This window comes from Muntiacus reevesi, chromosome 9 (assembly GCF_963930625.1).
Source record: "Muntiacus reevesi chromosome 9, mMunRee1.1, whole genome shotgun sequence".
Taxonomy (NCBI): Eukaryota; Metazoa; Chordata; class Mammalia; order Artiodactyla; family Cervidae; genus Muntiacus; species Muntiacus reevesi.
In genome coordinates, this window is record NC_089257.1 from 73315711 (window position 1) to 73333821 (window position 18111).

An 18111-nucleotide genomic window follows, 5' to 3' on the forward strand; every position below is an offset into this window, starting at 1 on the left:
CAACATGGCAGAGTATACAGAAAGTAACACTAATGCAATATAGTACTAAAACAGTGGAGTATATATAATATGCTATGATAAAAAACATGAGGAAATAATTTCATCTAGGGTGGAACAGGGGAAAAGTTGTAAAGAGAAAAACACAAAGTTAAATTTAAAAACTTGAATTTTTACAGTGAATATTTTTGAAAATCTTTATTTTAACAAGGTCACAGTTCATTAGGTCAACTTACTTACACTGTGATAAAAAGAAAGGAACCTATGGCTGGTTTCTATATAGTTTTTATTTTTTAAATTCACTTGGGGAAAAAAAAAATTCACTTCAGTAACAGGCTGTGCTTTGGGATACATAGTCACTTGAATCACATACCTTGAGAAAAGTTCTCCAATGTTTTCAAGCTCTCCAATGGCCTGCAATCTGCTAAGTGTAGGGTAGAGGGAATACACAGACTCAAGACTGCCCTTACACAACTCTTCCACTTCTTTAACTCTAGTAGCAGAAAAGACAAGACATTTGAAAACTAAGATAAAATTTTTTTACAGAAGATTAAAGTTGAGTTCTCATTATAGACCTCTGTGTTGATTTAATAATAGCAATATTCAGAAGCACCAGCATAAGGTAGTGGAAACAAAGTAAGCCTTGGAATTGTATGGACTGAGATCTAAATCCCAGTTTTGCCAGTAATGACTGTATAACTTTGGGCACATTACTGGATTCCTCTGAAACAAAATTTTCTTCACTTCCAGAATTATTTTGAAGGTTAGAGAACACATACAGAAAAAGTCTAACAAAGTAGCCACCACATGATAAGCACTTAAATGGTAGTAAGCATTACTTCTGTAAAAAAAATACAGGATTTATTAGGTCACAACTACTGTTAACCAAAAAACTGTTACATTCATTTAGCCTGTTATAGTTAAGCTCTTTTTTGTGTATTATCTCATTTGTGCCTCAGAACAAGCCTTTAAGTACTAACCATTAATCACCATCTTACAAAAAGAACATTAAATGCTAAGAGAGGTAAATGACATACAGCCACTAGAGACAAGATTAAAATTCTCAGTACATCTGTCCAGGAAGAGAACCAAGGGATGGGAAACAGTAAGACTTTTCAGGGTTCAGCATAAATAATTGATCATGGTTCCAAAAGGAAATTCTATTTTTAAAGATAGCATATATTTGAACCACATAAGCAAAGAAAAATGTATTATATAAGAAAAAAAAAAGCTTACATAAGTACCTAACATATGAGAATGCTCTTACATTTAAAACAAAAAATTTAAAGGTAACAATGGTTTTTTATATATATATATATATATATTTGTGTGTACACACATGTGTGTGTGTATATATATATATATGTATATATATATTTTGACAAGTGTATGTTAAAGAATTCTTTCATATAAACCATTCAAAATATGAAGATACAGAAAACAATTGTTAAGACAGGAACACTTGTAATTCTTATGCAAACATGTTTGCAAAAGATAAAATTCATCTGAGCACTTATTTCTCAGATGTGGAGAAGCTATGAAATTGTTAACTGCTGAGTATTTCCTCCCACTTTTGCAATTCTGAGTTTCAACACTGATTCATATGAATTATGAATTATACAAGGGATTTTTTTTAAGGGAGAAAAGGGAATGACAAAAAACAACCTGACCACACCTATCAGATCCTTATCCTTTCACTAGTGCAAATCTTTGCACTGAAATTATTCTTCAGGTTTTCAGAAAAGAAGCAATGTTAAAACACAATAACTTTCTTTTTACAATACCTGGCATGTTTGAGACTTTCATAAAAAGTGGAGAATTCTCTGTCTCTTAGAGACTGCAGAGCATTATACAACAACTCATGGTAACTGGTTCTTTCCACTCCTTTGCTGTGAAATAATTAAAAAATTAGAGAAAAAATATATTTAAAAACAGAGAACCCTGGTGTGTGTATAAACAGCTTCACCAAGAGGCAAAATTTTAAACTACAATTAGAATTATCTCCATTAAAAAAAATGCATTTCTAGAAAATTTGGTAAGAATCATGAAGAATCCTATGGATCTTTCAATTCTTCAAGCAGAAAAAAAAGCAAATTTCTCAGATTTTTTTTTCCAGGCTCTAAACATGTTATATTCCCATTTATCTATTAGATGAACACCTACTATGTGCCAGGTACTAGTCACCAGGTTCTAGATGCAGTGAGTCCATTGGCAAACAAGTCAGATCAGGCCCCCATTCTCAAGGAGTTTACATTCCGGTTTGGAGATGGACAATAAAGAAGAAAAATACCAGGACAAAGGACATGTAGAAAAGTAAAACAGGGTAACAAAACAAATGACTGAGTGGGTACTTTAGAATGGAAGGTCAGAAAAGATCTCTCTGAATATGTCACATTATTAAATTACAGTCTGACAAGTAGCCACCTTCATGGTAAGAGAGGAAAAAAGAAGATATATATTTAAGGCTTTTAGTTACAAACAGTCTGGCCTAATTGGAAAAAAAAAAAAAAGGAAGACTGTGTGGCTGAAATATAGTATGCAAGGAGAAAAACAGCATACGGAGATTCAGAGGCAAGTAGGAATCGGCTCACAGAGTAAACTGTTTCTAAAATATGAATGCATACCTCTGATTTTACAGCAATCTAACAGTTCTAAATTTGAAAGACATTCTAATTAATGAAATTTTTTTCTATGAAAGTGATTAAACATATAATTAATGTGATTTAATTATTCTTTGGTTTATATCATCAAAAGACTTCTACATAAATACACAATCTTTTATTAGATTAGGTGCTTGGCTTTTCATTCAGAACACATGGGGACCTTACATGTAGGCAAAAGTCATCATCTTCCTATGCTATTGATTTAGCAGTTTCTTATATAAATTATTTCACAAATAAACAGTCTTTTGTGTACCATCCAGCCAATAAAAGTGCCAGCTGAATAAATAAAATGTTTGCAGCAGGTAATGGGAAGGGAAATGCCTGATTTTCTCTTTGGATCTATAAACAATATGTGAGAAGATTCTCATGAGAAAATAACTTCTATATTTCTCTTCAAAAATATCATGAGGGTAGAGGTGGAAAGAGAAGAGAATGAAATACAAGCCTATGTACACCAACTGCTTACTGCTATGCTATTCAAGCATTTAGCTTAACAGTATCTACAAAACATAAAAACACAACTCCCACCATAAAAACAGTTAATTGTTCATAACTAGAGAAACGGCAATTTTAAATGTCTAAATTCTTCTTACTTGACAGAAATGCAGTGGTCCCACTGCATATTTCTCCATGCTACTTGGTAATGAAGTTCCTGTAGTTCAGCACACCACTCTTTATTTTCATGATCTAATCCTCTTAAATAGATAGAAAGAATATGGCAGAGTCCCAAATTCTGCAAGGCCTGAGCAGGAGTTTAAAAAAAAAAAGTTCAAAAATAACAATACTAGAGAAACAAAAAACAGCAATCAAACATAAAAAGTAACTTTCAAAATTTTAGTAGTTCGCAATATCACTTAAAATCCCAAAATATTGTTTGTGTGTTCCTCCTAAAACATCAAGACAGAGCTCAAAGGGCTGTGATATTTGATAAAAGAATGGTTAAGGAATATTAGCCAGGAATATTAGTAACAGAAATGATAACCTCTGGGACAAACTCTAGTGCAAACTATGAGAAATAATTTACATGAGATTTTCCATACAAAGGAATTAGTACATAACCAGGCACATTGTATACAGTTCAAGAAATGTCTTCTATTGTTAGCTAAGAAGATTATGACCAACAAATCTATATTATCTTTCAGGTCAGTCATCTGTCCAATTTACCTGTGTATCCTTCTGAGTTTTAATCCCGGTGAAAGAAAAATAACCTTCAGTCTTAGCCCTAGAGTTTATCTGGCTGTGTAGATAGTCCACTGATATACTGAAATAATCTGAGTACTACACAAGCAGTGCTTTACTAAAGCAGAAAAAAAAAGTACCTGAATTATTCCTGCCTGACGAGTTGATGAGGAGATTGCTGTCTCGAGGTCATATGTTGCTAGGGCTTTCCCCCACATTGCTTCATGTTCATATGTTCGTAGTCTATAAGAAAAGAGTTTTTAAATGCCTTTGAGTTCTGTATGCATGTAACTTCTTTCATAACAGAATTACTATAGCATTATCTATGAAAAAGCAACTTACCTAGTAAGGGGTTGTAACATTTTCCCTCCACCACAGCCATAAAGACTATCTGGCTCTCCTATACTTCTATAGATTTCTAAAAGAAGATCCTAAAAACAGAAAAAAATTTTTTTTTAAATTGAAGGGAAAAAATATTGGTTTATGAATTTAGCAAGTTTAAATTATATAACATGTTATAAAGGTAAAATATAATGATATTGAAATGTATACTAAAGCTATAGATTACCAACACAACAAACTGATCTGAGTGAGACAACAGAATGACTATGGAATACTTGAAAAGAATTGTTCACAATTTAATGAATTAGATAAGATATAAACCCCAACCTATGATGCTTCTAACACATGCAAAAAAACCCATAAAAACAAAAGCAAACAATCCTGTCAACAGCTAAAACTGTACATGGGTAAATGAAGTTCTGTAAAGTCTTACTCTTCAAAAGTGAACTTGGTAAAAAAAAAAAAAAGGTTGTAAGGTTTTCTTTGAAAGAAAACTCAAAGTTGCACTATGTAATAATTAGCAAAATGTGATATCAAGAATTGGTTTGATGATTCAAACTTTGCAATAACATTTACTCAGGGAAGAATTGATTCTGTTTAAAATAATCTCAGTAAAATAAAAATGAAAACAGAAAACAAAACAGAAAGAAACAAAGGAAAAAGAGAATAATGAGAAATGGCACTGCATGGAAAACTGATCAAGCACTTGAGTTATCTTAATGGTAGTTGCCCCAGGAAACATTTTCTAAACACAAACTGATATTGGCATAAGTTTATCATTCTAATCAAGCTGTTTCTATTCATAAGGATGAAATCAAGCCCTCAAGTATTGGAACATTTAGTCCTGAAGCTAGCACAGTACCTGGAGCACCAGAGATACTCCATAAACTCAGAAAAGAGGATAAAACTATAAATTAGCAAAATAGGGAAGGAGAAAATCAGGAAAACAGTACCAAAAAGGCAGACAGAACGTATTTCAAGTAAGGCATAGTTGATGGTGTTAAGTGTTGATGAAACATTAAGGAAGAGGTTGAATGAAAGGTGAGGGCTAGACTCAGTAACATCAAGTTTATGAGTGACATTAGCAGGTGCTATTCAGTGGAAATTCTTTCACAAGGTTTGGCTGTGATGGGAAGGGAGAAAAAAGGGTGTCACCTTAAAGAGAACATAAGGAAAAGGGAAATGATTTTGTGTTTGTTTGAAGGAGAATGTTTTTAGTAAGAAGAGTCTGAAATGTTTGAATATATTGAGAAGAAACATGGCACAATAAAAAAATTAAGTTCTTGACAGTTGAAAAACAAAGCACAGAAAAAAGGACTGCAGGAGAAACTGTTCCTCTACTTTAACAAAAGGAAAGATTACAATGGGAGCAGATGCAGGAAGATTTCTATGTTTGACAGTGTCATATGGTGGCACTTCCTATCTATGTCCCCTATTTTGTCTAAGAAGTAGGAGTCACACTGAAAGCAGGGAAGAGAACATCAAAGGTGTAAGCTAACTGAAGACGACCAAACTCATTTTAAAGGAAGAATGGGTCAAATTAAGAGTCAGATTTAATGGGTCAAATTTAAACTTTTAAATTTAAAAATTTATAGAAGAAGCAATCTGCCCTGAGATGTGGTATACAATAAACAAGTAAACAAATAAAAATATACATGTTAAGTGCTATGAAGAAAATAAACAGAGTACTGTAGCAGAAAAATATATGGTATAATTCACCCTATGAGACAGGTGGTTGTACTTTCATCTTTCTGATAAAGGAACTCAAAGTTGAAACGATTAAGTAATTTCTGGAAGATTATACAACTAAGTGGTTGAATAAGGATAGAACTCATTTGCCTAATCCAAGGCCTAAGCTTCAAACCACGAATTTAACGTATATGACAGTCCAAAAAGTAACTTCAGTTTGAAAATCAAATGACAATTCAAAACTATATAGTCTTTATAACAAAACAATAGTCCAAAGTGTAAAACAAATATTAACATTGATAATAAAGTCTATAATATATACCTGTAAACTTATCCCAGTTTCTTCCTTACTTTTTTCACTCAAACTGGAAATAGTTGTACTTTGGCTCTCTTCTTCAAATGTAAGACTTCTGTTTGTCACAAGAGCATGTCTTTTAACGGGAATATACTATTTTGAGGCTTGCTAATATGTATACCATAAACTTTGAAAGAAAAAACTAACAAAGGTTACAAATAAAATATAATGAACCATTTATACTTGAAAACAATACCAAGCCTAGAACAGAAAAGGAATTTGAGAGTATTAGGTCTTTGAATGAGAATTGCATTTTAACCACAATCTCACTTATGGAAAAGCTATATGCCAAAATATGCTTATTTTTACAGAGCTTAAAAATAGAGCAGAAGCCCTTTCAGTTCAATTCCTAAATGGTCTGTCAGTGATTTTACCTGAAGTTTAACCTCACTGGGGCTTCCCTAGTGGCTCAGAGGGGAGAATCTGCTAGCAATGTGGGAGACCTGGGTTTTGATCCCTGGGTCGGGAAGACCTCCTGGAGAAGAGAATGACTACACACACAAGTATTCTTGCCTGGAAAATTCCATAGACTGAGGAGCCTAGCAGGCTATAGTCCACGAAGTTCAAAAGAGTCAGACACAAAGGAGCGACTTAACACTTACTTACTTAACCTCATTAATAATAACACAGGCATGCAAATTAAGACCACACCTGAGATACCACTTAACATTTGATAATTTGGCAAAATTAAGAAATCTAATATTAAGTGTTGAAAAGGAAGTGGACCGGTAGGACCACAGGTAATAAGTGACAGAATTAGAATTCAGATTTGTCTACATTTTGATATTAAATAACTTGAATAGGAAACCTAAGAGAACAATTCATTTTTTTGATCTGATAGTGTTTGTAAACTGTTGATTTGTATTTTGCTTTTATACTTTTCCTGATCACTTTAGATTTACCAAAGTCTCAGTTCACCTGAGTTACTGAAGAAAATCAGCATTCCCTACCCTTTCTACGGCAACCCACTCCAGTATTCTTGCCTGGAGAATCCCATGGACAGAGGAGACTGGAAGGCTACAGTCCATGGGGTTGCAGGAGTTGGACACGACTTAGCGACTAAACCACCACCACCCTTTCTATACACCTCATGTCTGTTTGCTCTCCCCTGTCCATTAGGCATTTGAAAAAAAAAATCGGATTGTCAAAGCAAACAGCAAGTCCCATTTATGAAGCACTTCTCCCCTAAAGCTAACCAAAATAAAATCCAGGCACTTTTGATTGTTAAACAAGCAATTCTGCAAAAATTTGCCACATTCTATATAATCACTTATTCTCAAATTAAAAGAGCTTTTATTTATACTCAGATAAGAACTGTTACTCACCACTGATTAGTAAAATATATTATTCTATGGAACCAAGATACTGAGGTGCACTCAGATTAAAATTACTACAAAGTAAGCAGGGTTTCTACCAAATTTTTAAGACCTAAAGTAGTCAAAAATCAATTTCTTAGTCATTTTACTTGTCTTTGTACAAAGTAAAGTCTTAAGTGTTCACAAACATGTCAATTACACATTATACACATGATCTACACACTGTCGATTTTGGGGTGTATTTTAATAAAATCTAGAAATTACATTCCAATGCTATTAAGCTATAGTTGGTAAGTATACTGATACATAAGGGTATACTGACTACACTGTAGATTTTTAACAGGTTTTAATTGAAAAGGAGAAATTAAAACAAATGAGAGCATTAAGCGAACTAGTCCAAAGTCTACTAAATTAATCATATCTGAACTAGGATCCGAACTCTGGTGCCTGGTTTTCCACAATCCAAAAACCATACTACTTTCAGCTTAATGATAATCCAAAGTAGAAATTATAGGTAGCAAGCATAAGAAATGCATCAATATAACACTTCTTTGCTATTTCAATTTTGTAGTATGAGTGATTTCATGGTTGGAAAGTGAGGCTAACTATAAAAATAAATATTTACTGTAGAGCAATTAATCTCCAATTAGAAGCTAATTAATTAATTAAAAAATAAACACTAAGCTATTTCAAATGAACAAAGATTTCAGGAAGGCCATTGGGACAGTAAACTGTATTTTTCACTCTTCAACTTTCTTGGCTATTTTTTCTTTTTCTCTATTATCTAAGATTACACCAGTTAAACTCTTATGAGAGTTCTAACTCAGAGGAAAAGCAGACTAAAGTAGGAATCCAGGTAGACACCAAAACAATGAAAGCGATTTAGTCACAGAAAGCAATCAGGTTATATAACTTCTAGTCAATAAGTAAAATGGATCTTGAATAAACTGAGGGAACAAGGGTAAACTTAATTTAAAATTAGGGACTCATTCAACCATCTGAAAAATAATTATTGATCACTTATATAAAGTTCCCAATGCTAGTTACTATGGGGAATACAGAGAAAAATAAGGATGATCTCTTTCCTCCAGAAGTTTGTTATCTGTAAAATTTTTATAATTATTGGGTAATAAACATCTCTAGTTCAGGGTAGAATTGCTTATTTCTTTAACATACGTTTATTATCGTTTCTCCTTAAAAGGTAGAAAGTGTTTATTTAAAATACCTTTTAAATGGGAGAGTGGAAGCAAAACACATCTTTAATATATACCTTTAATGAAACAATGTCGACACCAATTTTACAAACCAGAACTTCCAAATCCTGTTACCTTTTCTCTTGATCATCCAAGTTCTTCTTATCTGCATAGATTTCTGCATAGAGCAATGCTGTAAAATGAGCGGCACAAGACTGAGCTACTTTGGCAACCTCTAGGTAATTCAACTCCAGCCAGAAAGCATCATCAAAAACTGTTCCTGAAGAGGGTCTAAAGAAAACATTTAAATCTAGTTACGTCCATTTCTTTTTTTTCTTAATTAAAAAAAAAATTTTTTTTACGTCCACTTCTTTAACTTACATACCAAAAGTATATTGATATAGCATACAATGGTAGCCAGTGCTAGTTAAAAAGAAAATTACATTCAAATAACCAAAAACCATATATCCCCAATATATAACAATAAACACCTAAGATAACATAGCTAAAGAGTTCCAGCACTCTTTTTGGATCACATACCTATTAGAAAATCTGATAAAAGCTATGGACCATCATCCCATAAAAATCTGAGGTTCATACTTGCCCCCCACCAAGGGATCCATGGACCACAGACTATGAATAGGCTATAGAGAATAACTAAAAATACATACACAAGTGTTTTTAAATGATCAATTTAACGAAAATAGTGTTTCTTCTAAGACACATTTACATGTTTTTCCTATTGCAGTTAATTTTCTTCTGAGCTAATTGCCTAGATTGAGGTTATTTAACAAAAATCTTCCACTGTGATAACAGTAGGCCGTAACTGGAAGGGACGACATTATCTTTCTCAAGACAATTTTATAGAGATGTGACAAGGCAGTAGTTAAGAAAATTGGTATTAAAGTAGGAAACTCTAGCTAAGTTCAAATCCAGCTGGATTACCTTCTACAAGCTGTATGAATTTTGGCAACTTAACTTCTTAAGCCTCAGTTTCTTCATTTGCAAAAACAGATAACAATATATACCTCAGAGAACAGCTGTACTGAGTAAATAATACTTACAAAGCTGATGAATAAAGTGCCTATCACATAGCCAAGACTTAACTATAGCTATTCTGAGAAACCAGTCCATCCTAAAGGAAATCAGTCCTGAGTGTTCACTGGAAGGATTGATGTTGAAGCTGAAACTCCAATACTTTGGCCACCTGATGCGAAGAGCTGACTCATTTGAAAAGACCCCGATGCTGGGAAAGATTGAAGGTGAGAGGAGAAGGAGATGACAGAGGATGAGACAGTTGGATGGCATCACCTATTCAATGGACATGAGTTTGAGTAAACTCTGGGAGTTGGTGACGGACAGGGAGGCCTGGCATGCTATAGTCCATGGGGTCTCAAAGAGTCGGACATGACTGAGCGACTGAACTGAACTGATTCTGAAAAACATGAACCTGAACTCAAGTTCTTACTCTTTATTCTATGTCCCAGCCATATTATCTCAAGGAATCTTCTTTAAGGCCTTATTTAGAATAAAAATTTAATATTGAGATATTTTATCTTCTTGAAGGCTAACCAAAGTAAACGATACTGTAACTCAATGGTAAACAAAAAATGAGTAATTCAGAGGTGAAACTGCCTCCCAACACTGAGAAAAGATATGCTGCCAGTTACAGTTTTGAATGGGGTTTCTCACAAGAGGCTTCAATATAAAACAATATAGTGAATCAGTAACTTTCTAACCAGAAACACAGACACCGAAAGGCCTAACACTTCTTTTTCTAAGCATGAGATGCAAAGAATGAGGATACAGAGGAGTAAATTTTTAAGATGTAAACGCATTTAGGTCAAAAAATTTTTCCAAATTCCACTACCAATTTTTTATTTTTCTCCCACCATTCCCTCCCATTCTTTATTAGTCACTGCCACTACCACCGTACAAACCAATGAGACATCAATGCCTACCTATTCAAGTTCTAGGCCTACTATATAATTTCTTTAAAGTTCTGGTCAACTCTGGAGCAGTACAAATCTGTCCTCTCTATCAATTCCTGTACTCACTGTTAAACATCTCAAAAAAAATAATAGGAACAAAAATACTGAATTATAAAGCAATTTTTCAGAATCAAGAAAATAAACATTGCTATAGACAGTATCACTATATAGAACCACAGATTTTGAGGACCATGTTACAAAGTAAAGAAACTTGTACTTCAAATAAGATAAATAAAGGAACTTTTTTCCATAACTCTAACTACTTCTGAGACAAAAGTAAAGAGTTAAAAGAGGAGCAAGGCAACTAAAAGTAACCTGGAAAATCACTATTCCTTTTCCATTAATATAAATGAAATTAACTAAAGCCCCCAAAGACTGAATGATTTAGCAAAGATAACACTGTTACTATCATAGTTAGGGCTAAAATTCAGTGCTCAGTCGCTCAGCTGTGTCTGACTCTTTGTGACCACAAGGACAGTAGCCTGCCAGGCTCCTCTGTCCATGGGATTCTCCAGGCAAGAATACTGGAGAGGGTTGCCATTTCCTTCTCCAAGAATTCAGAGTTCCTACAGTATTCAAAGTCTTGTAATTTATCTTGTAATAACCTATAATGGAAAATAATCTGAAAAAAAAAAACCACATATATAACACTGAATCACTCTGCTGAACAACAGAAACTAGCACAATATTATAAATAAACTATACTTCACTTAAAAAAAGTATTGAGAGTTCCTGACATTGATTTCACCAAAGCTCCACCCTGAATATGGATTATTTCAAGGAGATATAAGTATCACACATATTAAATACAGCACCTTGCAACAGCATTACCTCAAATAATCATGTTAAAATTCAGTCAGCAATAACAAGTTACACTTCTAAATACCCAAACTCAAGAACCAGTAGTCACATTACCTCTTTTGTCTCCTCAAGTAGTCCACAACAGCAAGCATCGTTCTTTGTGATTTTTTGTCCACATGGCATCGTAATAAGTGCTCTGACTCTAACAAAGAAAGAAATGTCCTATCAGTCCCAGACAGATGTACTTAGGAGTCCTCTTCCTGTTGTCTGGGTTTGTCTTCCTCTACACTATAAGGTTCTAGTACAAAACAGGCTCTTAATAAATATGAATCAACAAATGGAATTTAATAACATTTCTTTTTCTTTTAAAAGAAACTATTATGCTTAATAAAATTAAGAATTTAACTGTAATTTATATTTTATTTCTGAAGAGGATTAATTCATTGATTTAGTAACTATTTACATAGGACTTTTTAATGTACTAGGTAGGTGCTCAGTATACAATGGTATAAAAAAGACTATTTCTGACCAAATGGAATTCAATGACTAGCCTAAGAGACTCAACACAGTGTGATGTGTGCTATGATAGAGAAAGTTTAAAATATCAGAGAGGCATATAAAAAAAGAATTCTGAACAAGAAGAGCTTCACAGAAGAGAATGGTATCCGAAAAACTAATGTTTCATTTGAAGAGGAAGAAAGAATACTGTTCCAGACAACAGTAAGATGGCTGAAACAAGAATGAACATGGAGAATTTACTGAAAGATTTCACTGTACTAAACCACAGTGCTGGAAAGCAGCTGTAGACAGAGAAAAATAGACGGACTAATGTTACTTATAACACAAGACTCCCAGGATTTGGTGATCAAATGAGACATGTGAGAAAGGCTTCAGGCTTAAACTACTGCATGCTCCTTATTGAAAGGAGGAGGCTAGAGGATGGAGGTGAAGATGATAAATTTACCTTTGGACAGCTGAATTTGAGATGTACATAGGACATTCAAATGAAGGCAGTGAGACTTATAGACATCAGAAAAGAAACCATTTGATAGACATCTATATACTTTCCTTTTCAATAGTAGATTTTACATGTGAAATTTAAACTTTCATTTACAACAATAAAAATACTGGCATAAAATAAAACTCGCTGGTTTTATGTTTGAAAGCCTATAGCACAAATATGCATAAACAACTGATAAAGATGAAAAAAAGTCTTAGTCAACTGTACTGGTCTTGAAGTACAGTATGTGAATTTGTGCCTAGGTTTATGTTCGTACATAAAATACATTAATAATACATATTCAGGACATATTAATCTGTAAGTTAACATCACATATCTATAAATCTTTTCCTTTACTCAAATTTAGGTTTGAAAAACTGACCAACAATGAGCCCTCAACAATGTATTGATGTTATTGTTTAGTTGCTAAATCATGTCTGACTCTTTTGTGACACCGTGAACTACAGCCCACCAGGCTCCTCTCTCCATAAAATTTACCAGTCAAGAATACTGGAGTGGGTTGCCATTTGCTTTTCCAGGGAATCTTCCCAACCCAGGGATCGAATTCATATCTCCTGCATTGGCAGGCAGATTCTTTACCACTGAGCCACCAAGTAAGCCCATGTGTATTCAATTCTTGGTTTAACTTCTCCTGCAATAAGCTCTCAGCATGGGAAATACTTCTTATACAAGAGCATGGAAGGAGGGTAAGTTATAAAAGTTTAAGTAAAACATAGTCCAATTTTTCTTTTAAAAAACTAATGTATATGTGAAATGTTAATTGTAGTAATCTCAGATCACAGAATTATGAGTAATTCTGCCAGCAACAAGCACAGTGTTTAATATGCACTAAATACTCAATCAGTTGCTCCATTAATATCAGTCTATATTTAATGAGAGGGTACTATGCATTAAGTATTATTCTAGGTGTTTTACACACAATATTTCGTCAAAAACTTGTTACAATTTTTATCTCCATTTTACAGATGGCAGAATAGATGTTTAGAGGTTATGAGATTAAGCCTACAAAGTGCCTTGATGGGACTCAAACAATATCTTTCTCTAGAACTGAGACTTTAACAGTATAAAGTTGAGAAATTTAAAAGAATACCTGAATCCAAATTTGCAGGGGTTGTGGATCGGCTTGTTTGTGAAGAGTGTTTGAAACAGCTAGTGAAAAATCCCTGAATGTGTGCAGAAAGGAGATTTCTCCATGATTCATCTGTATCTTGTAGTAAAATATCATGAATCAAGTATGGAAGCACAGTCTGACAAAAGTCAGTTTTCACCTAAAATATACAAACACATTCAGTCAACAGTTTTGAGTAAAAACATTTTACTTAAAATATTCATTCTCTGTTAATGACATAAGTCACAAACTCTATATACTACTAAAAAATTTACAAAAAAACATATGTACCAGATAGTGTTGGTTTTTTTTAATCAAACTAACCTAAAATATCTATATGGAACATATATCTTACACTGAAATAGTTCATTTCCAGTCGAGGCTATTTGCATATAATGAAATAGGATATTGCTTACAAATAAAATTACTATGTGAGTATTGTAAAAAATATTTGATATGTGAAAAGTGTTACTAATAACAGATTTGACAAAGGGGAAAATGAGGATCAAAATTTAAGGAAAAAAAGCTGAAAATAGGATTTTAGCACTTTTTCTACATAGAATGAAGAGCTCTAACAGTCATGTTTAAAAGTTTACAGTTTTAATAAACACTAATTTTGGAGCTGACTGTGGCTCAGATCATGAACTCCTTATTGCAAAACTCAGACTTAAATTGAAAAGGGTAGGGAAAAACACTAGGCCATTCAGGTATGACCTAAATCAAATGCATTGTGATTATACAGTGGGAGTGACAAACAGATTCAAGAGATTAGATCTGATAGACACTGTGCCTGAAGAACTATGGACAGAGGTTCATAACATTGTACAGGAGGCAGTGATCAAAACCACCTCCAAGAAAAAGAAATGCAAACAGGCAAAATGGTTATCTGAGGAGGTCTTACAAACAGCTGAGAAAAGAAGACAAGCAAAAGGCAAAGGAGAAAAGGAAAGATATACCATCTGAATGAAGAATTTCAAGAACCACAAGAAGAGATAAGAAAGCCTTCCTCAGTGATCAATGCAAAGAAATAGAGGAAAACAATAGAATGGGAAAAAATCATGGCATCCAGTCCCATCACTTCATGGCAAACAGATGGCAAAAAAATGGAAACTGTGACAGACTTATTTTCTTTGGCTCCCACTGCAAACAGTGATTGCAGTCGTGAAATTAAAAGATGGCTGCCCCTTGAAAGAAAAGCTATGAAAAACCTAGACAGCATATTAAAAAGCAGAGATATCACTTTGCTGACAAAGGTCCATATAATCAAAGCAAGAGTTGGACCATAAGGAAGTCTCAACACCAAAAAATTGATGTTTTCGAATTGTGATGCTGGAGTAGTCTCTGGAGAGGCCCTTAGACAGCAAGGAGATTAAAACAGTCAAACCTAAAGGAAATCAACCCTGAATATTGATTTGAAATACTGATGCTAAAGATGAAGCAACAATACTATGGCCATCTGATGTGAAGAGTCAACCCATTAGAAAAGACCTTGTTACCGGGAAAGACTGAAGGCAGGAGGAGAAGGCGGGACAAAGGATGAGATGGTTGGATGGATCATCAACTCAATGGACATGAGTCTGAGCAAACTGCAGGAGAAACTGAAGAACAGAGAAGACTGGCATGTTGCAGTTCATGGGGTTGCAAAGAACTGACTCAGTGACTGAACAACGATAACAAAGAAAGCATGTCACAGATTTTATGCAGAAAATGCTTTTGACATCCATTTATGATTTAAGGAAAAAAAAAAAACTCTCCAGAAAGCAGGAATAGAGGGAACCTACCTCAACCTAATAAAGGCCATGTAAGACAAAGCCAAAACTAACATTACACTCAACAGTGAAAAACTGAAAACATTTTCTCTAAGATCAGAAACAAGACAAGGATGTCCACTCTCACCATTTTTATTCAGCATAGTTTTGGAAGTCCTAGCCATGGCAATCAGAGAAAAAAAAAAAGAAATAAAAGAAATCCAAATTGGAAAAGAAGAGGTGAAACAGTCATTGTTTGGAGATGACATGATACTATACATAGAAAACCCTAAATGTGCTACCAGAAACTTCTAGAGTTATTCAATGAACTTGGTCAAGTTTCAAGATACAAAGTTAATACACAGAAATCTCTTGCATTCCTATACACTAACAATGAAAGACCAGAAAGAGAAATCAAAAAAGTCCCATGTGCCACTGCATTAAAAAATTAAAATACGATTTCCCTGGTTGTCCAATGCCTCCCAACGCAGGGGGCATGGGTTCAAACCCTAGTTGGGGAACTCACAAGCCTCATAGAGTGACCAAGGGAAAAAAAAAAAGAATAGAATACCTAGGAATATACCTACCCAGGAGGCAAAAGGCCTGTACTCAGTAAACTATAAAACACTGATGAAAGAAATCAAAGATGAAACAAATAGATGGAAAGATATACCACACTCCTGGATTGGAAGAATCAATGTTGTGAAAATCACTGTATCTACCCAATGCAATCTACAGATTCAGTACAACTCTATTAAACGACCAATGTCATTTAACCAGATCTAGAAGAAAGAATTTTACAGTTTCTATGGAGAGAAAAAAGACCCTGAACAGCCAAGGCAATCTTGAGAAAGAAAAATGGAGCTGGAGGAAACGGGATTCCTGACTTCATAATATACTACAAAGCTACAGTAGTCAAGACAATTCAATACTGGCAGAAACAGAAATATACATCAACGGTACAGGATGGAAAACCCAGAGACAATGCCATGCACAAACGGCCACCTAATCTATGACAAGGAGGCAAGAATATACAATGGAGAAAAGACAGTCTCTGCAATAAGTGGTACTGGGAAAACTGGACAACTACATGTAAAAGAATGAAATTGGAACACTTGTTAACACCATCCACAAAAATAAACTCAAAATGGATTAAAGACCTAAATGTAAGGCCAGGTACTATAAAACTGTAGAGGAAAATATAGGCAGAACACTCTGACATAAATCACAGAAAAGTATTTTTTGATTCACCTGCTAAATCAATGAAAATAAAAATAAACAAAGGGGACCAAATTAAACTTAGAAGCTTTTGCACAGCAAAAGAAACCATAAACGAAATGGAAAGACAAACCCACATAATGGGAGAAAATCTTTGCAAATCAAACAAGAGACAAGGGACTACTCTCCAAAATATACAAACAGCTCACGCAACTCAGTATCAAAAAAGAAAAATAAATAAATAAATTAAAAAGTTGGATGGAAGATCTAAATAGACATTTCTCCAAAGACATACCAAAGACACGCCAAAAAGCAGATGAAAAGATGCTCAACATCACTAATTGTTGGGGCTTCCCTGGTGGCTCAGAGAGCAAAGTGTCTGCCTGCAACTTGGGAGGCCTGGGTTTGATCCATGGGACAGGAAGATCCCTTGGAGAAGGAAATGGCAACCCACTCCAGTACTCTTGCCTGGAAAATCCCATGGACAGAGAAGCCTGATAGGCTACAGTCCATGGGGTCGCAAGACATGCCAAAAAGCAGATGAAAAGATGCTCAACATCACTAATTATTAGAGAAATACAAATCAAAACTAATGAGGTATCACCTCAACCAGTCAGGATGGCCATCATCAAAAAATGTACAAACAATAAGTGCGGCAGTTTGTACAAAAAATGTACAAACAGTAAGCACAGCCTCCTACACTATTGGGGGGGAATATAGTGGTACAGTCAACATGGAGAATAGTATGGAGGTTCCTTAAAAAACTAAAAATAGAGCTACCATATGATACTGCAATCCCACTCCTGGACATATATATCCAGAGAAACCATAATTAGAAACAAGACATGCACCCCAACGTTCACTGCAGCATTATTTACAACAGCCAGGACATGGAAGCAACCTAAATGTCTATCAACAGAGGAACAGATAAAGAATGTGTGGCACATATATATACAACAGAATTTTACTTGACCATAAAAAGAACAAAATAATGATATCTGCAGCAACCTGGATGGACCCAAAGTGACTTAAGTCAGAGAAAGGTAAATATCATACAACATAGCTCTTATGTAGAATCTAAAAAAATAGCACACATGAACTTATTTACAAAATAGAAACAGAGTCACAGAGTCACAGATGTAGACTATAAAGTACAGTTCCAGGACAGGGGGTGGGTATAAAATGGGAAACTGGGACTACATACACACAGTACTATATATAAAATAGATAATTAATAAGGACCTATTGTACAGCACAGGGAACTCTTCTTCATACTCTTTAAAGATCCACATGGGAAAAGAATCTAAAAAAGAGTGGGTACATGTATAACTGGTTCACTTTGCTGTACAGCATAAATCAACTTAACATTGTAAACCAATTATATTCAATTAAAAAAAAAAAACAACCATCACAGAAAGTTAATGACAATGACCTCAATAGAAGTAAATTTAAAGTTAGAACAGAACTTTGGTTAACACAAATAATTTTTA

The 18111-nt window shown here is 34.2% G+C and overlaps 1 protein-coding gene across 3 annotated transcripts in view; it reads right to left on the reverse strand.

Moving 5' to 3' along the window:
• ATM (ATM serine/threonine kinase) overlaps window positions 1-18111 on the reverse strand; it is a 136159-nt gene that overhangs the window by 43159 nt on the left and 74889 nt on the right. For 2 of the 3 annotated variants that reach the window (XM_065944050.1, XM_065944049.1), the window contains exons 36-44: window positions 13638-13815; window positions 11641-11728; window positions 8870-9025; window positions 6193-6280; window positions 4182-4270; window positions 3980-4082; window positions 3254-3402; window positions 1782-1886; window positions 371-490 (exon numbers count right to left, since the gene is read on the reverse strand). In XM_065944050.1, coding sequence (XP_065800122.1) covers window positions 371-490; window positions 1782-1886; window positions 3254-3402; window positions 3980-4082; window positions 4182-4270; window positions 6193-6280; window positions 8870-9025; window positions 11641-11728; window positions 13638-13815 — 1076 coding nt within the window. Of the gene's footprint in view, window positions 1-370; window positions 491-1781; window positions 1887-3253; window positions 3403-3979; window positions 4083-4181; window positions 4271-6192; window positions 6302-8869; window positions 9026-11640; window positions 11729-13637; window positions 13816-18111 lie in introns of all 3 variants that reach the window. The other variant, XM_065944048.1, reaches the window with a different exon arrangement.